This window comes from Scardinius erythrophthalmus (genome assembly GCF_964197995.2).
Source record: "Scardinius erythrophthalmus genome assembly, chromosome: 3".
Taxonomy (NCBI): Eukaryota; Metazoa; Chordata; class Actinopteri; order Cypriniformes; family Leuciscidae; genus Scardinius; species Scardinius erythrophthalmus.
In genome coordinates this window covers 18,383,060-18,396,131 of record NC_138223.1, presented here as the reverse complement: position 1 = coordinate 18,396,131, position 13,072 = coordinate 18,383,060, and the positions used below count along the sequence as shown (strand labels likewise).

The window sequence follows — 13,072 nt, the reverse complement described above, 5'->3', positions numbered from 1 at the left end:
ATGCATTTGACCACCGACTTATGTTTGATCTCTTTTCAAAGACGACACTTGGCAGATTATTGCTGAAATGAAAATGGTAAAAAAAAAGGTGAACTTAAAAAAAGTTACAGAATTGTACATTTATTGTTATGAAAAATGCACAAAAATACCATTTTCAAATTTTTTATGAAACATATATTTTCAAAAACATGTTTTACTCTAAAACTGCAAAAGAAAATCAAAGCCATAAATCTAAACAAGTTGTGTTCGATATTTGAGATTGAATCTCAAAAAAATAACTTTCAGTAAGTTTCCAAGTTTCGTATCATTCCGATGAAGTAAAAAATGACCGAAGAGCAGCCTGAAATGGCCATACGTGATGGACAGGCCGGCTCTGGTGATACACCATAAGTTTCACTGAAATATCCAATCTCAGATTTAAACCCGAAACTACTGTTTTTATGCAGTGTCAGTCCCTCTGGCCTGCTGCATCAGCAAATTCACGATGAACAAAAAAATTACTGCCTTGTGTATCGACCAATCAGCGTGTTGTCAAGGCAGAATTTCAGGCACGGCCAATCAAATTAAACCGAGACATAGCGAATAATTTAAATAACTTGAAATTTTGAGTTCATAACACTTAAAATCTTAATCCGAAAGATTTTTGCTGCCAAATGAGTACATTGAACACACCTGTTTCATTTTTGATGTCAAAACTTGCTATTTTAAGTAATGTTAAGTTATGATAACTTGATTTCTTTATTAATGACAACATTGGGGTTTACATTAGTGTCACATAATCCTTCAGAAATCATTCTAATATGCTGATTTGATTAGGTCAAAAAAAAAAAAAAATCTTATCAATGTTTGTAGATTATTTGTGCTGCTGGTATCCATGTGTTCATATGGGCTAGAATCTCACAAATGACAACAGATTTAATGACACAGCCATTACAGCAGTAACACTCAACACTACAAAGTGCCTGCAGGCATGTGCCTTGTACAACAGCTGAGAGCTGGCAGTATTGGTTGAATATACCCTGCTTAAACAAGCTTCCTTACATCACAGTGACATTTAGAAGGAACCTCGGAACACCCTTTCTCATCATTCCCGCTGCCCCAAATTCCCAGGATTGGCCAAATTCTCCCAGACGCTCAGTGGAAGACAGCCGCACTCTGGGGACATGCTTGGCTTTCCTTTTTTACTCTAATTGGCCCCTCTGGTCCGATTCTTTCTGCTTTTCCAGCCTCACTCACCGCACGGTGGAGAATGTATTATTCTCAGAAATACTGCTGTGTATTCTGCCAAATGTGGGGGGGGAAATGCACAAATGATCAATGTCAGGCACATTAGTTGGATGCTAATAAAAATATAATAAAAATACATTGAGATGTTACACTCTTCAGCTAAATCTATCCATTTTAAAATGCGGTGAAAATATTCCCTCAACATTACATGAATAAAAGGCCATGGTTTTATTTAATTCTCCACCTGAAATCTCCCATAATGTTGTTCTCTGTGGAGCAGGGTTATTCAATCAGACACATGACTTGGCCAGCACTGTCAGGTGCAATTATGCCATATTTTGTCACTCAGAGTCTAAAGTCAGAAGCGTTCCATGATGAAAACCATACACTGTGGAGCTCCATTGACCCAAACTCTGCTTTAATAAGAGAAATTGTTGTTGGACAGGCAGGCAGATAACTGGGAATTTTCTAAAGGAGAACATTGGCTACATGTACAGTAATTTGTGGAGGGAAGGGCAAATTACTGTAGGGCACGGTTAGTTGGGTCACAGTTAAATGTGATGGATATTTTTTTTTTTTACAAAAAGTGCTTCCCAAACTGTAGGTCTGTCTCATTCGTATATCCAGGGCAGTGTTTCCCCTAGGATTTTTTTTAAGGGGGGGTGGGAGGTGGTTGATCCCCCGAAACAACTAGTGTTGCGGAGCGAGCGTGTTACGGATACATAGTGTCAAATTTTTTGTAATCAAAAATCATGTCTAATTAATTAAAATCATGAAACTTTTATTATAAACTATTATTAAACTTATACAACATTTAAAAAAAAATCTATGAAATGTTTTGTTTTGTTTTACACAAATTCGGTGTTGTGTTTTTTTCTGGTAATCAAATAAGATATAAAACATTAATTAATTATCTTTTAATCATGAAATCAAACAAACTTTGTCAAACAATGTGCTGCACAATGAGCTTTACTTTTAAAATTAAAACATGGAAGAATTTTTTTATTATTATTCCTTAAAAAATAAAGTTTTGATCATAATTTATTTGTATTAGTGTTAGTATTATTATTACATTGAGACATATCTAAATTCTACTGTACAACAGTAATATATTTGTCAAGTTAAACACGGGCCGTCCCCCCCAAGCCAATGGTAGGGGAAACACTGCAGGGTGTCTGTAGAAAAATCCTAAATTGTGTACCAAAATTTCTCTGAAAAGAGGATACATCTGGAGAAAGTTGTCAAAGTTTGATTATTCATTCTTTTTTTTTTCTTACTGCATGTCTTCTCAGTCTGTACATAGCACAAATTTCTCAAGAATCTATCTCAGTATTGAAACCCTTCACTTAGATCTAGTTGCTCCTCTGTGACCCCTGAAAAGCAGTAAGCCTCTGATAAGTGCAGCACTGATATTGCTGTATTGATTTTCCTCCATTCCGGCTCTTGCCATCTTCCCTGGGCCACTGGTTTCATTTTGCACAGCCACAATAAAAATAACAGGCCAGTGAAAGATGCCCCTGGGGGAATAGCACTGCTTCTCCATCCTGAAGAGTAGTTTACACAGGATTTGGATGTTTAAGGGAACAACATGAAATATGAGACATATGAGAACCAGAATGGTTGGAAAGTTTTGTTTTTTGTTCTTAACATTGTTTCATTCATGAATTACTGTGTCTAATGCTGCAGCCTTGACTACATTCAGAATGAGGATAGTTTAGGCTACCTGTTAGTTGATAGTGATCAACAGTTATGCCACTTCAGCAATATTCGAACAGGGCTTGTTAATTCCTTGAGGAATTTAGGGAATTTATCTGTGCTTTTCTCATTCAACCTAGGTAAAAATTACAAAGAAAATTACATGCTGTTTTTTCTTTTTTCTTTTTCTTTTTCTTTGGGCTAACTCAGGGGTCCTCTGAGAAATCTAATCCTGCCCGGTAGAAATGTCTTCAATTATGGTGTATTCTTTTTTCCACGTCATTTCTCATTTATTTTAAACTTAATTTGTTGAATACCAATAACCTAAATTTTTAGCTAATTTATGTTAAGATTTACTGCCTTGTGCTCCTCCTTTCATGATTTACAACTTTATGAGTAAAATAAAAATTCAGGTAATGATAGCATCTGTAAAAAAAAAAAACATGAATGGAAGGACTGACCGACTATCACAAACTACTCAGCTTGACCACTGTTATATTAGTGACAGGTTTGACCTCAGTCAATATTTCTTCCCTTTGATATATACATAATGTTATAATGAATCATGTACAGTTGTAATCAAAATTATTCAACCCCCATTGCAAATCAGGTTTATTTGTAAAATTTACAGACCTTCAGCTGTTTGCAATGAACAAATCAAACAAAAGTAATTGACATAGCTCAACACAACAAATGTTTCAAGTGTTTTCCCCAAATTCAACTGAAAATGCAACGTTTAATGACTTCTTCAATCTCAAAATTAGTAAGCATCATTAGTACTTAGTAGAACACCATAACCAGACACCAACTTCTGGCAGCGTTTCTGAGGAATCTTAACTTAATTTCTCATGAGCAATGGCCACTAATATTGTTGGGTTTACGTGCTGCAACCACCGCCTTCAAATCCCACCAGATATTTTCTATGGTGTTCAAGTCAATTGACTTGATGGCCACTGTAGAATCTTCCAATCTGTCTTATTTATATCAGTAAATACCAGTCTTGCTGCTGGTCTTTTGCAGTCACTGAAGGGTTTTTCTGAACCTTCCTTCTCAGAAATCTGGTTGCAGTCGTTGATAGCTTCCTTTTTTTGCCTTAGCCATATTTCTAACATGCAGTTAAACGTGGCACTCAACAAACCTAGCCAGTTCAGATATTTCATGTGTTCTAGCTCAAGCACACCTGGTGGAACTAATGAAGCCCGTGATTAGTATCATCAGGTGCTTGAGAATGAGACGACACCTGGTTTGCAGATTTGTGCTGTTGTGAGGGATTCTATTCAGGGGGTTGAATAATTTTGAGACTGCAGAAGTCATTAAAAGTAGCAGTTTCAGTTTAATTTGTGGAAACCACTTGAAACATTTGTTGTATTGAGCTATTTAAATTACTTTTATGTGATTTGTTCATTGCAAACAGCTGAAAGTCTGTAAATTTTGTCAATAAACCTGATTTGCAATGGGGGTTGAATAATTTTGGTTTATTTAATTGGGTTTCATTATGCATCCAGAGCACATGAGTCTCTGTAATGGCCACATCCAGACAGTGGACACTTCCATTTTACTAAAAGCTATGTAAATCCCAATCTTGTCTGAATCAGTACATGAAATCACAGTTCCTCTGTTAATAAATGTAACTCAAACATCATTTAGAAAATGAGTCCCATCTAGATAATGTATTACAGTGTTTTCACACTTAATTTTCATGGGGGATTTTTAATTCAGATGTGTTTTCTCCCTTACTAGGCATATTTGAATGGGATCATTTGAGAATGAATCTATGGTTCACGTAAACTGAACCATGGAGAAAATGCAATATTAGGACAGTTTAATATCTGTTTCAGAACAAAGCAAACAAACTACAGGTCAGAAAACAGTACATTTTATTGAACATTACTCAATAATAGCATGCTTGTATGTGAAGCATGGACTTCTACGTATCGCGTATTGTTCTCTTGAGGAATGGGTCTTTGGAAAAAGGTGGTAGCATTGAAGACAGCCTTTGTTCCAGTGCATTCTGTAGCCTTTGAATTATTTGGGAAATAAAAATAAATTTATGTTTGTTCTCTGTCAGGGTTCAAATCCACCAGAAGAGATGATGGTGGATACTAGTGATTTAGACACATTTTTATTACTTAGATGGATAACATATGCCTTTATACACTCCCCCGCTCCCCTCATGTCTCTGTGTCTCACACACACACATACACACTCATCCATCCTCTCTGGGATTGAGTTATCTTTACCCCTTGAGAGTGAGATTACAGGGACAGCAGGGTCCTGACGGACACAGAGATAACCGCTGGAAATCCAATTATCTTTTAGTGTTCTCTTTCTAATAGGATCTCTAATACGGAAAAGATTTTTCCGGTAACAACTGTACGATGGCGGCCGATACCTGCGAGGGAGAAAAGGAAGGACAGATTTAGAGAGAGAGAGTGACTTCCTTTTTTAATGAGAGTCTTTCTTTATTAGAAATGAAATGTGGAGGATAGTGGGCCACAAGGCCAGATCTTTCGGATGTGATAGAACGAGGTCATTGGTTTCTCTTTCACTCTCTTGCTCTTTTTTTTTTTTTTTTTTGTTAGCTTTGACTTGATCTTGAAGTGATGTAGTGTAATTGAGTTGACTCCCGACTGAAGTGTGTGTGAAAAGAGGTGATGGGTCACTTCATTAGCGTTTAGTGTCTGTGTTCCTGTAAGAGGAGAACAGGAGTTAATGACATCAACTTCGAAATGAGACTCATGAGCTCGTATTATTCTAGCGTGCATGTTCACTAATCCTCCAGCCTCTGACAGTTATCTGTACTAGCCAAACAAAAGCAAATCTAAATTATGTGTACTTAGACCTTCAATAAGCTTACACTTATGCCCTTTGATAAGACAGCAGCTATCCTTTAGCTTCTCCGTAAATGCTGTCTTTACCTCAAATAATGGCTTTGTGGAATACACTCAACGTACATACTTCTTCTCTCTTTCCCTCTTTCTTTCCTCTTTTCTTTAATTAATTCCCCAGGTGATAGCAGTGCAGCAGGTCATTATACTGTATGTCGTGTATGACACTCTCATGAATTGAGCCCTTCTGCTTCCAGTAGTTCTCACTACACTCTCACACTGAGAACACTGAGGGCTTAGACACACAAAATTTCTAATAAAATTAATTGATTGATATGCAGTTTGATTGATCGATTAATCAATATTTGCTGAGAAAAGATCATTCAGACATTGCATTATTGTGATGCTTAAGTTAAGTTTGATCAAATTTAAGGTCATAAACAGTCTTAAATATATTAACGGGAACAACAAAAGTCTTAATTGTCATTTTAAGAGGTCTTAATTTTGTGGCCGAAAAAAGGAATCGCAATACGGCCTAATGTGATAATTAAAATTCAGAAGACTTTGATTTGAATAAATGTGAGCACTGCAAGTTCAAATTAAAAACACTGTTGTTGTTGCACTTTCTACAGGCTCACAGGTTTGGAGCAATTGTGACAATATTTACTTCACAGAGTATATTTTGTAATGTTGCATTACAATGTTGCAGATGGTTGTAAGGCTGCATATTTTATCTCCCTAATCTGTTTGAATTAGCAACTGGAAGTAGTAAAGACATTTCAAAATAAGAGTTACTGTGTATTTCAGGCTTGTTTATAATTAAAAGTCCCGTATTATGAATTATGAAAGTATTTTCTCCTGTATATTATTGGTGTTTTGGTTACACAAGAAGCTGTATCTGGCATTTAATTCAGCGTAAACCCTCATAGCTTCTTTCTGGGTTGCCCTGTCACAGAAAGGAAACACCAAGAACATTATTTAACACAGTCAACATCATAGGTTTTACTATTATGAGCACAATAATTCATTTGTTGCCTTTCTTTAAACACATTATTATTATAATATGAGCAAAATCCCAAATCTTACTAATAATATGAATGTATATTTATTTTTTCATGCATGTGAAGATATCATTTCAGACTGTTTATTTGACCTGTTATCACCTTCCCAACAGTGGCACTCTGTTTATAGTCTGTTGTTCAATGGGTTCAGGACCATATGCATTTCCTTTATTTACCAGAAGTAAAAACATTATCCTGTATTCACATTCATCCACACCTGCTCCTCGCCGACTGCCAGCAGACATGTTCATTTTTCACTCGCCGCACATCTCCTTCATTTGACTATTTTTCACCTCAAAAGGACAGTTAATTCCTACAATTTCTCACACGGCGTGACCTTGAAGTTGCAGGAGTCAGCTGCCCGTGGCCCGTGTAGAGTAATGGAACCAAAGAAATGCTTTTTTTTAGAGAGGGGGTGGGAGGAAAGATGAAGAATCTGCCATCTACGCATTGTGACTAGTCCATTAAAAGCACGAAATGAAGGAAGGAGAAAAGGGGAAGAGAGAAGCCAGAGATACTTTGATAAGTTGTTGCACCTGTGTTAACCTTGATGGTCACCCTGACTCTCTGGAAAAGGAGGGGGTGGTGGTGGCAACATTTGTTCACTCTCTCTCTATAGTTGCTTCACACTAGATTCCTGCTCCATCTATCGCCGAGGGAACAAGGGATGGAGGGAAATCAATACAGAGAGGCGTTGGCTGACAGCAGTATCGCTCCGGAATTGAAGTGCCTGTCAGCCTTTGTCATTTTGTGACTTTTGTTCGCTATTGTACTTTTAAGCCTTCATTTTTCTTGGTTGTCACTTTTTGCTTTCCTGGCTTGCTTTTGTCTGAATTCCCCTGGCTATAATTTTTATGTGGTGGTGACTTTAAATTCTGAAAGAAAGTGGGTCAAAAGATCAAGTGCAATGAAAATCTCTCGGATTTGATTGGCTGAATGACATGGTATACGCACTTTTTTTCATTTTTCATTTTGTTTCTCTGAACGATGCGTGCATATCCTCTGCACTGTATTTGCATTCCCTCAGCTGCTGCAAGGACAGAGGCATCAGTAGGACAGTTTCCTGGTGTAAATGAAACCCTGAGGGAGGGACTGGCGAGGAGAGAAAGATGATAGCCACGGTGCTGTGTACTTCACTGTCAACAGAGTGCAAATCAAGCAGTTTAACAAGATCCCCACTGTTTTCACTGCTTAGACTCGCTCTCGAAGAACACCACAAACCCTTCACAGTGAATGTAATGTGTGGACTTACATGCACGCCTGGCCATGTTGTGTCACACTAACTAATTCACAGGGCTGATGGAACATAATGAGTTCTGGTGCCTGGCAGATGATGATTATTTTGTTTAACCTTGCTACCCTGTTTAAGTCTGCCGTCCATGATTGGTCATATGTTGTTACAGAGAAATGGTGGGATCTGCTTACATTGGCAAATAGGAGAGTCGTCATTATTTCATTGTGCTTTGGTTAGCTATAAATTCTGAATAGAAGAGATTATTTAAGAGTGATTTTTGTTCCACTGGACTATACCACAATAGGCCTGGACTTTATACCGTCACTTATTGCCATTGATGCAGCAACACACACATTCAGAAGATTTCAGAAACCAATTAACTTTTCTCAGAAGACATGAGGGGCAATACCCTACTTGTAAAAGTTCAACTTCCTCGATTATACCCACGATTATAATTTCAAATTTAACTACTTTTTTGTTAAATGTCATGACCAGGATTGATTTAATAATAAATCACCCATGATATACAGTAAATAGATGATCTGCTACTGTATAATGACTTTTGTGTAAGTTTAAAAAAATCACACAGATCAGAAGAAAAAAAAAACTGTTAAACATAATCATGTTCAATTTCATTATAAAATGTTTAATTGAAAATATTTTTTTTGTATTTGGAATAAATACATTTAAATATTTTAGAATATATATGATTTTATAATATAATCAGTGGCTTACTTTTGTTACACTCAAAAAATGCATTTATGCATTTTATTTTGACCTTTATTGTAATGCTGACTAAATAGTTTGAGACTATTGTAGACGATACAGTTTTTTTTCTTTGTAATAATATGGCTGTAATGGGTATGTCATGGGTGTAGTCCATTGAAGGAAATGAGTGCTGACCCTGTCCGATTCAGTTCCCCAGAACACAGAACATTTGGAGATGTGGATTATTACTCTGTCTGAAGTCATAAACACATTACTTTCATGGTTTTGTTTCTGCCGCTATGGTTTGTACTTCAACTGCACTGTGACTAGAGATTGTGGTTCCCCCTTCAGTGGAGTGCCAAACATCTGCAAGACCTTTTGAATTAAGTTCACCTTGTAGGGTTTCCAAAGTCTCATGATGTCACTACAGAATTACAGCCCCAAACGTGATGATAATGTCACCGCTATGTATTTCACCTGAATGTTTCCTATAATTCAGCCTGTAATTTCAGCTGCAAGGAAACCATTTGTCAGGAAGTTCATGAAAATTACAAAGCCCATTATGGAGCTCAGGGATTTGGTGCCGTTGACACTAGTTGATAAAGTGCCTGTTTATGCCAAAGTGTTTGAACCCATGACAGCTAATTAATAATGTGTTAATCACTAGTTGAAGGGAACACTGAAACAAATATGGATGATTGCTCTTTTTGTCTCTGAAACTATTCTGATAAAGCTCAGAAAGCACATTTAGATCAAACTTTTATTCCGATTAATACTACAAATTTCACACGTGCTTCAGAGATTAAATTTAAGAATGTCTCACAAAAATAATATAATATAATATTACAATTATAATATTTAAAAAAGTTCTCAGTTGCATAATAGTCATTGACAATCTCTGTGCACTTGTAATTGTGTTCAAAACATGTTTTATTGTGCACTCTTATTCTTTTTCTTTCATCAAAATGAATGTTACCCATCTAGAATTCTCCATTTTTTTACCCAGACATGACCTTCTACGCTGAGCAGAGACAAATCGCTGTCTTTCTTTTCGTTCTTTTATTCACACTCTTTTGTTACGCCAGACATCCAAATAGGTTCACATTTAAACATTCACCCTTTACCTTTTATCTCTCTTTTATGCCGCTATCCTCTTCTCATGACTTTAAGGTCACTGCAGAGTTAAGAACAGCGAAATGAGACACAGATTGATAATTAGGAGAGGGAAGCCTCCCTAATGTGATTTATCTCTATGGATTTTCTGTCATACATGAAGAGTCGATGCTCAAATTGGAGAGGAGGGCCCATTAGAAGGCACTTTGGAGCGTTTACCGCTAACTTTGCAGAGGCAGGCTTCTGCGTATGCCGCCACTGCCACACCAGACCGCTGCCTTTACTGTATTTGTTGTCTGAGATGGGTGCTGTCCAAGGCTAATTTAATTTAGGGCCATAACACGCAATGGATGAAGCAGAGGGAATTACATTAAAACAAGCTCTAGTGGGTGCTGTAACCTTTCCGCTTGATTGCTGTTTGCTAGACGTTGCATCAGAATCAGAGAAGACGAGGCACGGAGGAAAAAATGAAGCTGTGTTGTTTTGTGCTTTGTGAGCCGTTTTCATTTATTCTAGGTTGAATTTGTACCAGCATCTCACCAGCTTTGTTGCTGATCTCATGATTTATTGATTCTGATTGGGACATTGGTTTTCACAAAGGACGGCTTATTCATTTACTCTTCTACTTTGGTAGGAAGAGATAAAACAGAATTTAAGTTTTATCAACGTGATATTTACAGTGTGAGGTGCTTTGTTTAAGGATTGCATTTGAGTTCAAAGGGTTTTCTGATAACAAATTCTGACAAAGAAAAATGTCTCCTTGTGTATTATGGGTAGTTTCTACATTTTTTAGCGTAGCCCAAAGGCATTAGCAAATACATGTCCAGTGTTATTAATCACTGTGACAACAGGCTGGAAATGACCCAGAGTTCCATTTGTTTCCTGTGTATGGAGTTACCACGCACACACACACACACACACACACGCGTTCACACACTCAGGCGTCAACACGCACTCTAATGATGTAGTGCGCTTTGTTTTGTACACCCGGTCAGATGGACGGTATTCTTCTCGGGTAAATGTAGCACAGGAGTACACTTGTGCCTCCAAGTAACTTTTGTATGTTTGTATGTGATAGGTATTATACTGTACATGTTATGTATAGTAGCTTTTAAAGAAGGATACATAATTTAAATTTAAAGTTTTAATATGTTCACTGATAAAAAGAATGAATGCATATAAGAGCGTGATGACTCACAAGGGCTGTTTTCTTCTGTCTGCAGTCTCAATGTGCTCAGTATGCCGCTGAGAAACGTGATGAGGAGAAGATGTGCGATCACCTGATCAGGGCCGCCAAGTACCGGGATCACGTCACGTCCACCCAGCTCATACAGAAGATTGTAAACATCCTCACAGACAAGCACGGTGCTTGGGGCTGCTCTGCTTTCAGGTACAATCTCAGTCATTTAACTTTGATGAACCAAATTTTCTTTGATGACATTATAGCTTTTACTTCATTTTTGAGACAAAGAAGACAAAAGTTGTCAATATACTGTTTATACAGGGCCTAAAACTAACTTTTCGCCACATAATTTTTACCGAACATGAAAGTTATGACACCAAAATTTCAAAATTCACAAACAACCGCAGGATTATTAGGATGCTGTCACTTTAAGAATAATGCACAGATCCAATATACTGATACTGTACACATGCGTTTTCTTTCTTAAAGGTCCCGTTCTATGCCCCTTTTCACAAGATGTAAAATAAGTCTCTGATGTCCCCAGAGTGTGTATGTGAAGTTTGAGCTCAAAATACCCAACAGATAATTTTTTACAGCATGTTTAAATTGACATTTTTTGGGGCTCAGAAAAACGAGCCGTTTCAGTGTGTCCCCTTTAAATGCAAATGAGGTGCTGCTGGACGACACAGGGCGCGGAGCTTCATGAGCTCGTGCTCAGTCTGTCAGGAAAAATTCATCTCACGGAATGATGATAATATCAGAAACTCTCAGTAACGGCGTTCATTTCGAGTCGGACAATAATGCCTACTGAGTCAGATTGCTGTATAGAGATGAAACAGGTATAGTTTAGTAGTTTAATTACGGTTATTATAACGTATTTGTCATCTGCTTGTAGGCTATGTATCCATTATTTATTAATAGCCTACAAGTCTGCTGTCTGAATGATGATCAAACATGTACTGATGAGTTTAATAAAGTTTATTGTACATCACACAAAAGATGAAGCGTCAGTTTTACTTCAGAAAATCACCGTAAGAGCTGAGTAAACACAGTAGGCTAAGTTATAAGAAGTGCGCAAGTAGCCAGTAGAGTTGAGGGAGCATTCCTGTGGGCGGAGGTTAGTCAAGAAACGGTTCTGGTGATGTCACCAATGCAGGATGTAGAGGGGTGTAGTCCAATCGAGCCGTTTTTTGTAGTCAACTTCTGTTAAATAAAATATCTCGCTTGGCATTGAACTTTGAGCTTTATAATTTTACAGATATTATTTATGCTCTAACAGCAACATTACACACTAACTAAAGTTTGAAACATGGAATCGCATGCAACGGGACCTTTAACTCTTTAGTTTACATTCACTTAATGCTATATTCACGCTGTACGATTTTAGCCCCGATTTTCACTCTCTGACAGATTTTGCGAAAATCGCAGACAAAACCCGAAATCGGAGGCAAATCTGTGCTTGTTCACGCGAGTGACAATCACGCAGTGTAGCCTACATTATCAAAGACGCGATCTGAGAGAATTGATGATACGTCGCCGACACCCATGAGATTTTTGGAATGCTAAATATCTGGACCGGTCTGTGATTCAAAATCCTGCTGTGTGAAATGTGTGTTCTGACTGAAAATGACATCGGTGATGACATACAGCCAATGAGAGCAAGATACAGGGCAAATTTGGGGAGGAGTTATAGACCAGAATATCAGCAAGAAATATCAGCTTTACAATTATATCAAACAGAAACAAAGCACAAACCTTTGCTTTATTAGCAGCACATTGTCAAATTATTTATTTACCTCCAACTCTCTTTGCAGAACACATAATCCTTGCTCCCCGCGTCTCCCCAACCATTTCCTCCTCCATAATCTTTTTGAGGAGAAGTAGAGAGAAAGAGTATTCACACTGTCTGAGACATGGCTTTCTGTGCGCCTACTTCGGATGTTTAAACTTCCCACACTTTATTTATATATATATATATATATTTATTCCCAACCTTACTCTTCATTGTCTCAAAATTACACTT

The 13,072-nt window shown here is 37.4% G+C and overlaps 1 protein-coding gene across 2 annotated transcripts in view; it reads left to right on the top strand.

Annotated features, from left to right (window-relative positions):
• lrba (LPS-responsive vesicle trafficking, beach and anchor containing) overlaps positions 1-13,072 on the top strand; it is a 275,018-nt gene that overhangs the window by 130,009 nt on the left and 131,937 nt on the right. For both annotated transcript variants that reach the window (XM_081361109.1, XM_081361108.1), the window contains exon 36: positions 11,090-11,256. In XM_081361109.1, coding sequence (XP_081217235.1) covers positions 11,090-11,256 — 167 coding nt within the window. The remainder of the gene's footprint in view (positions 1-11,089; positions 11,257-13,072) is intronic.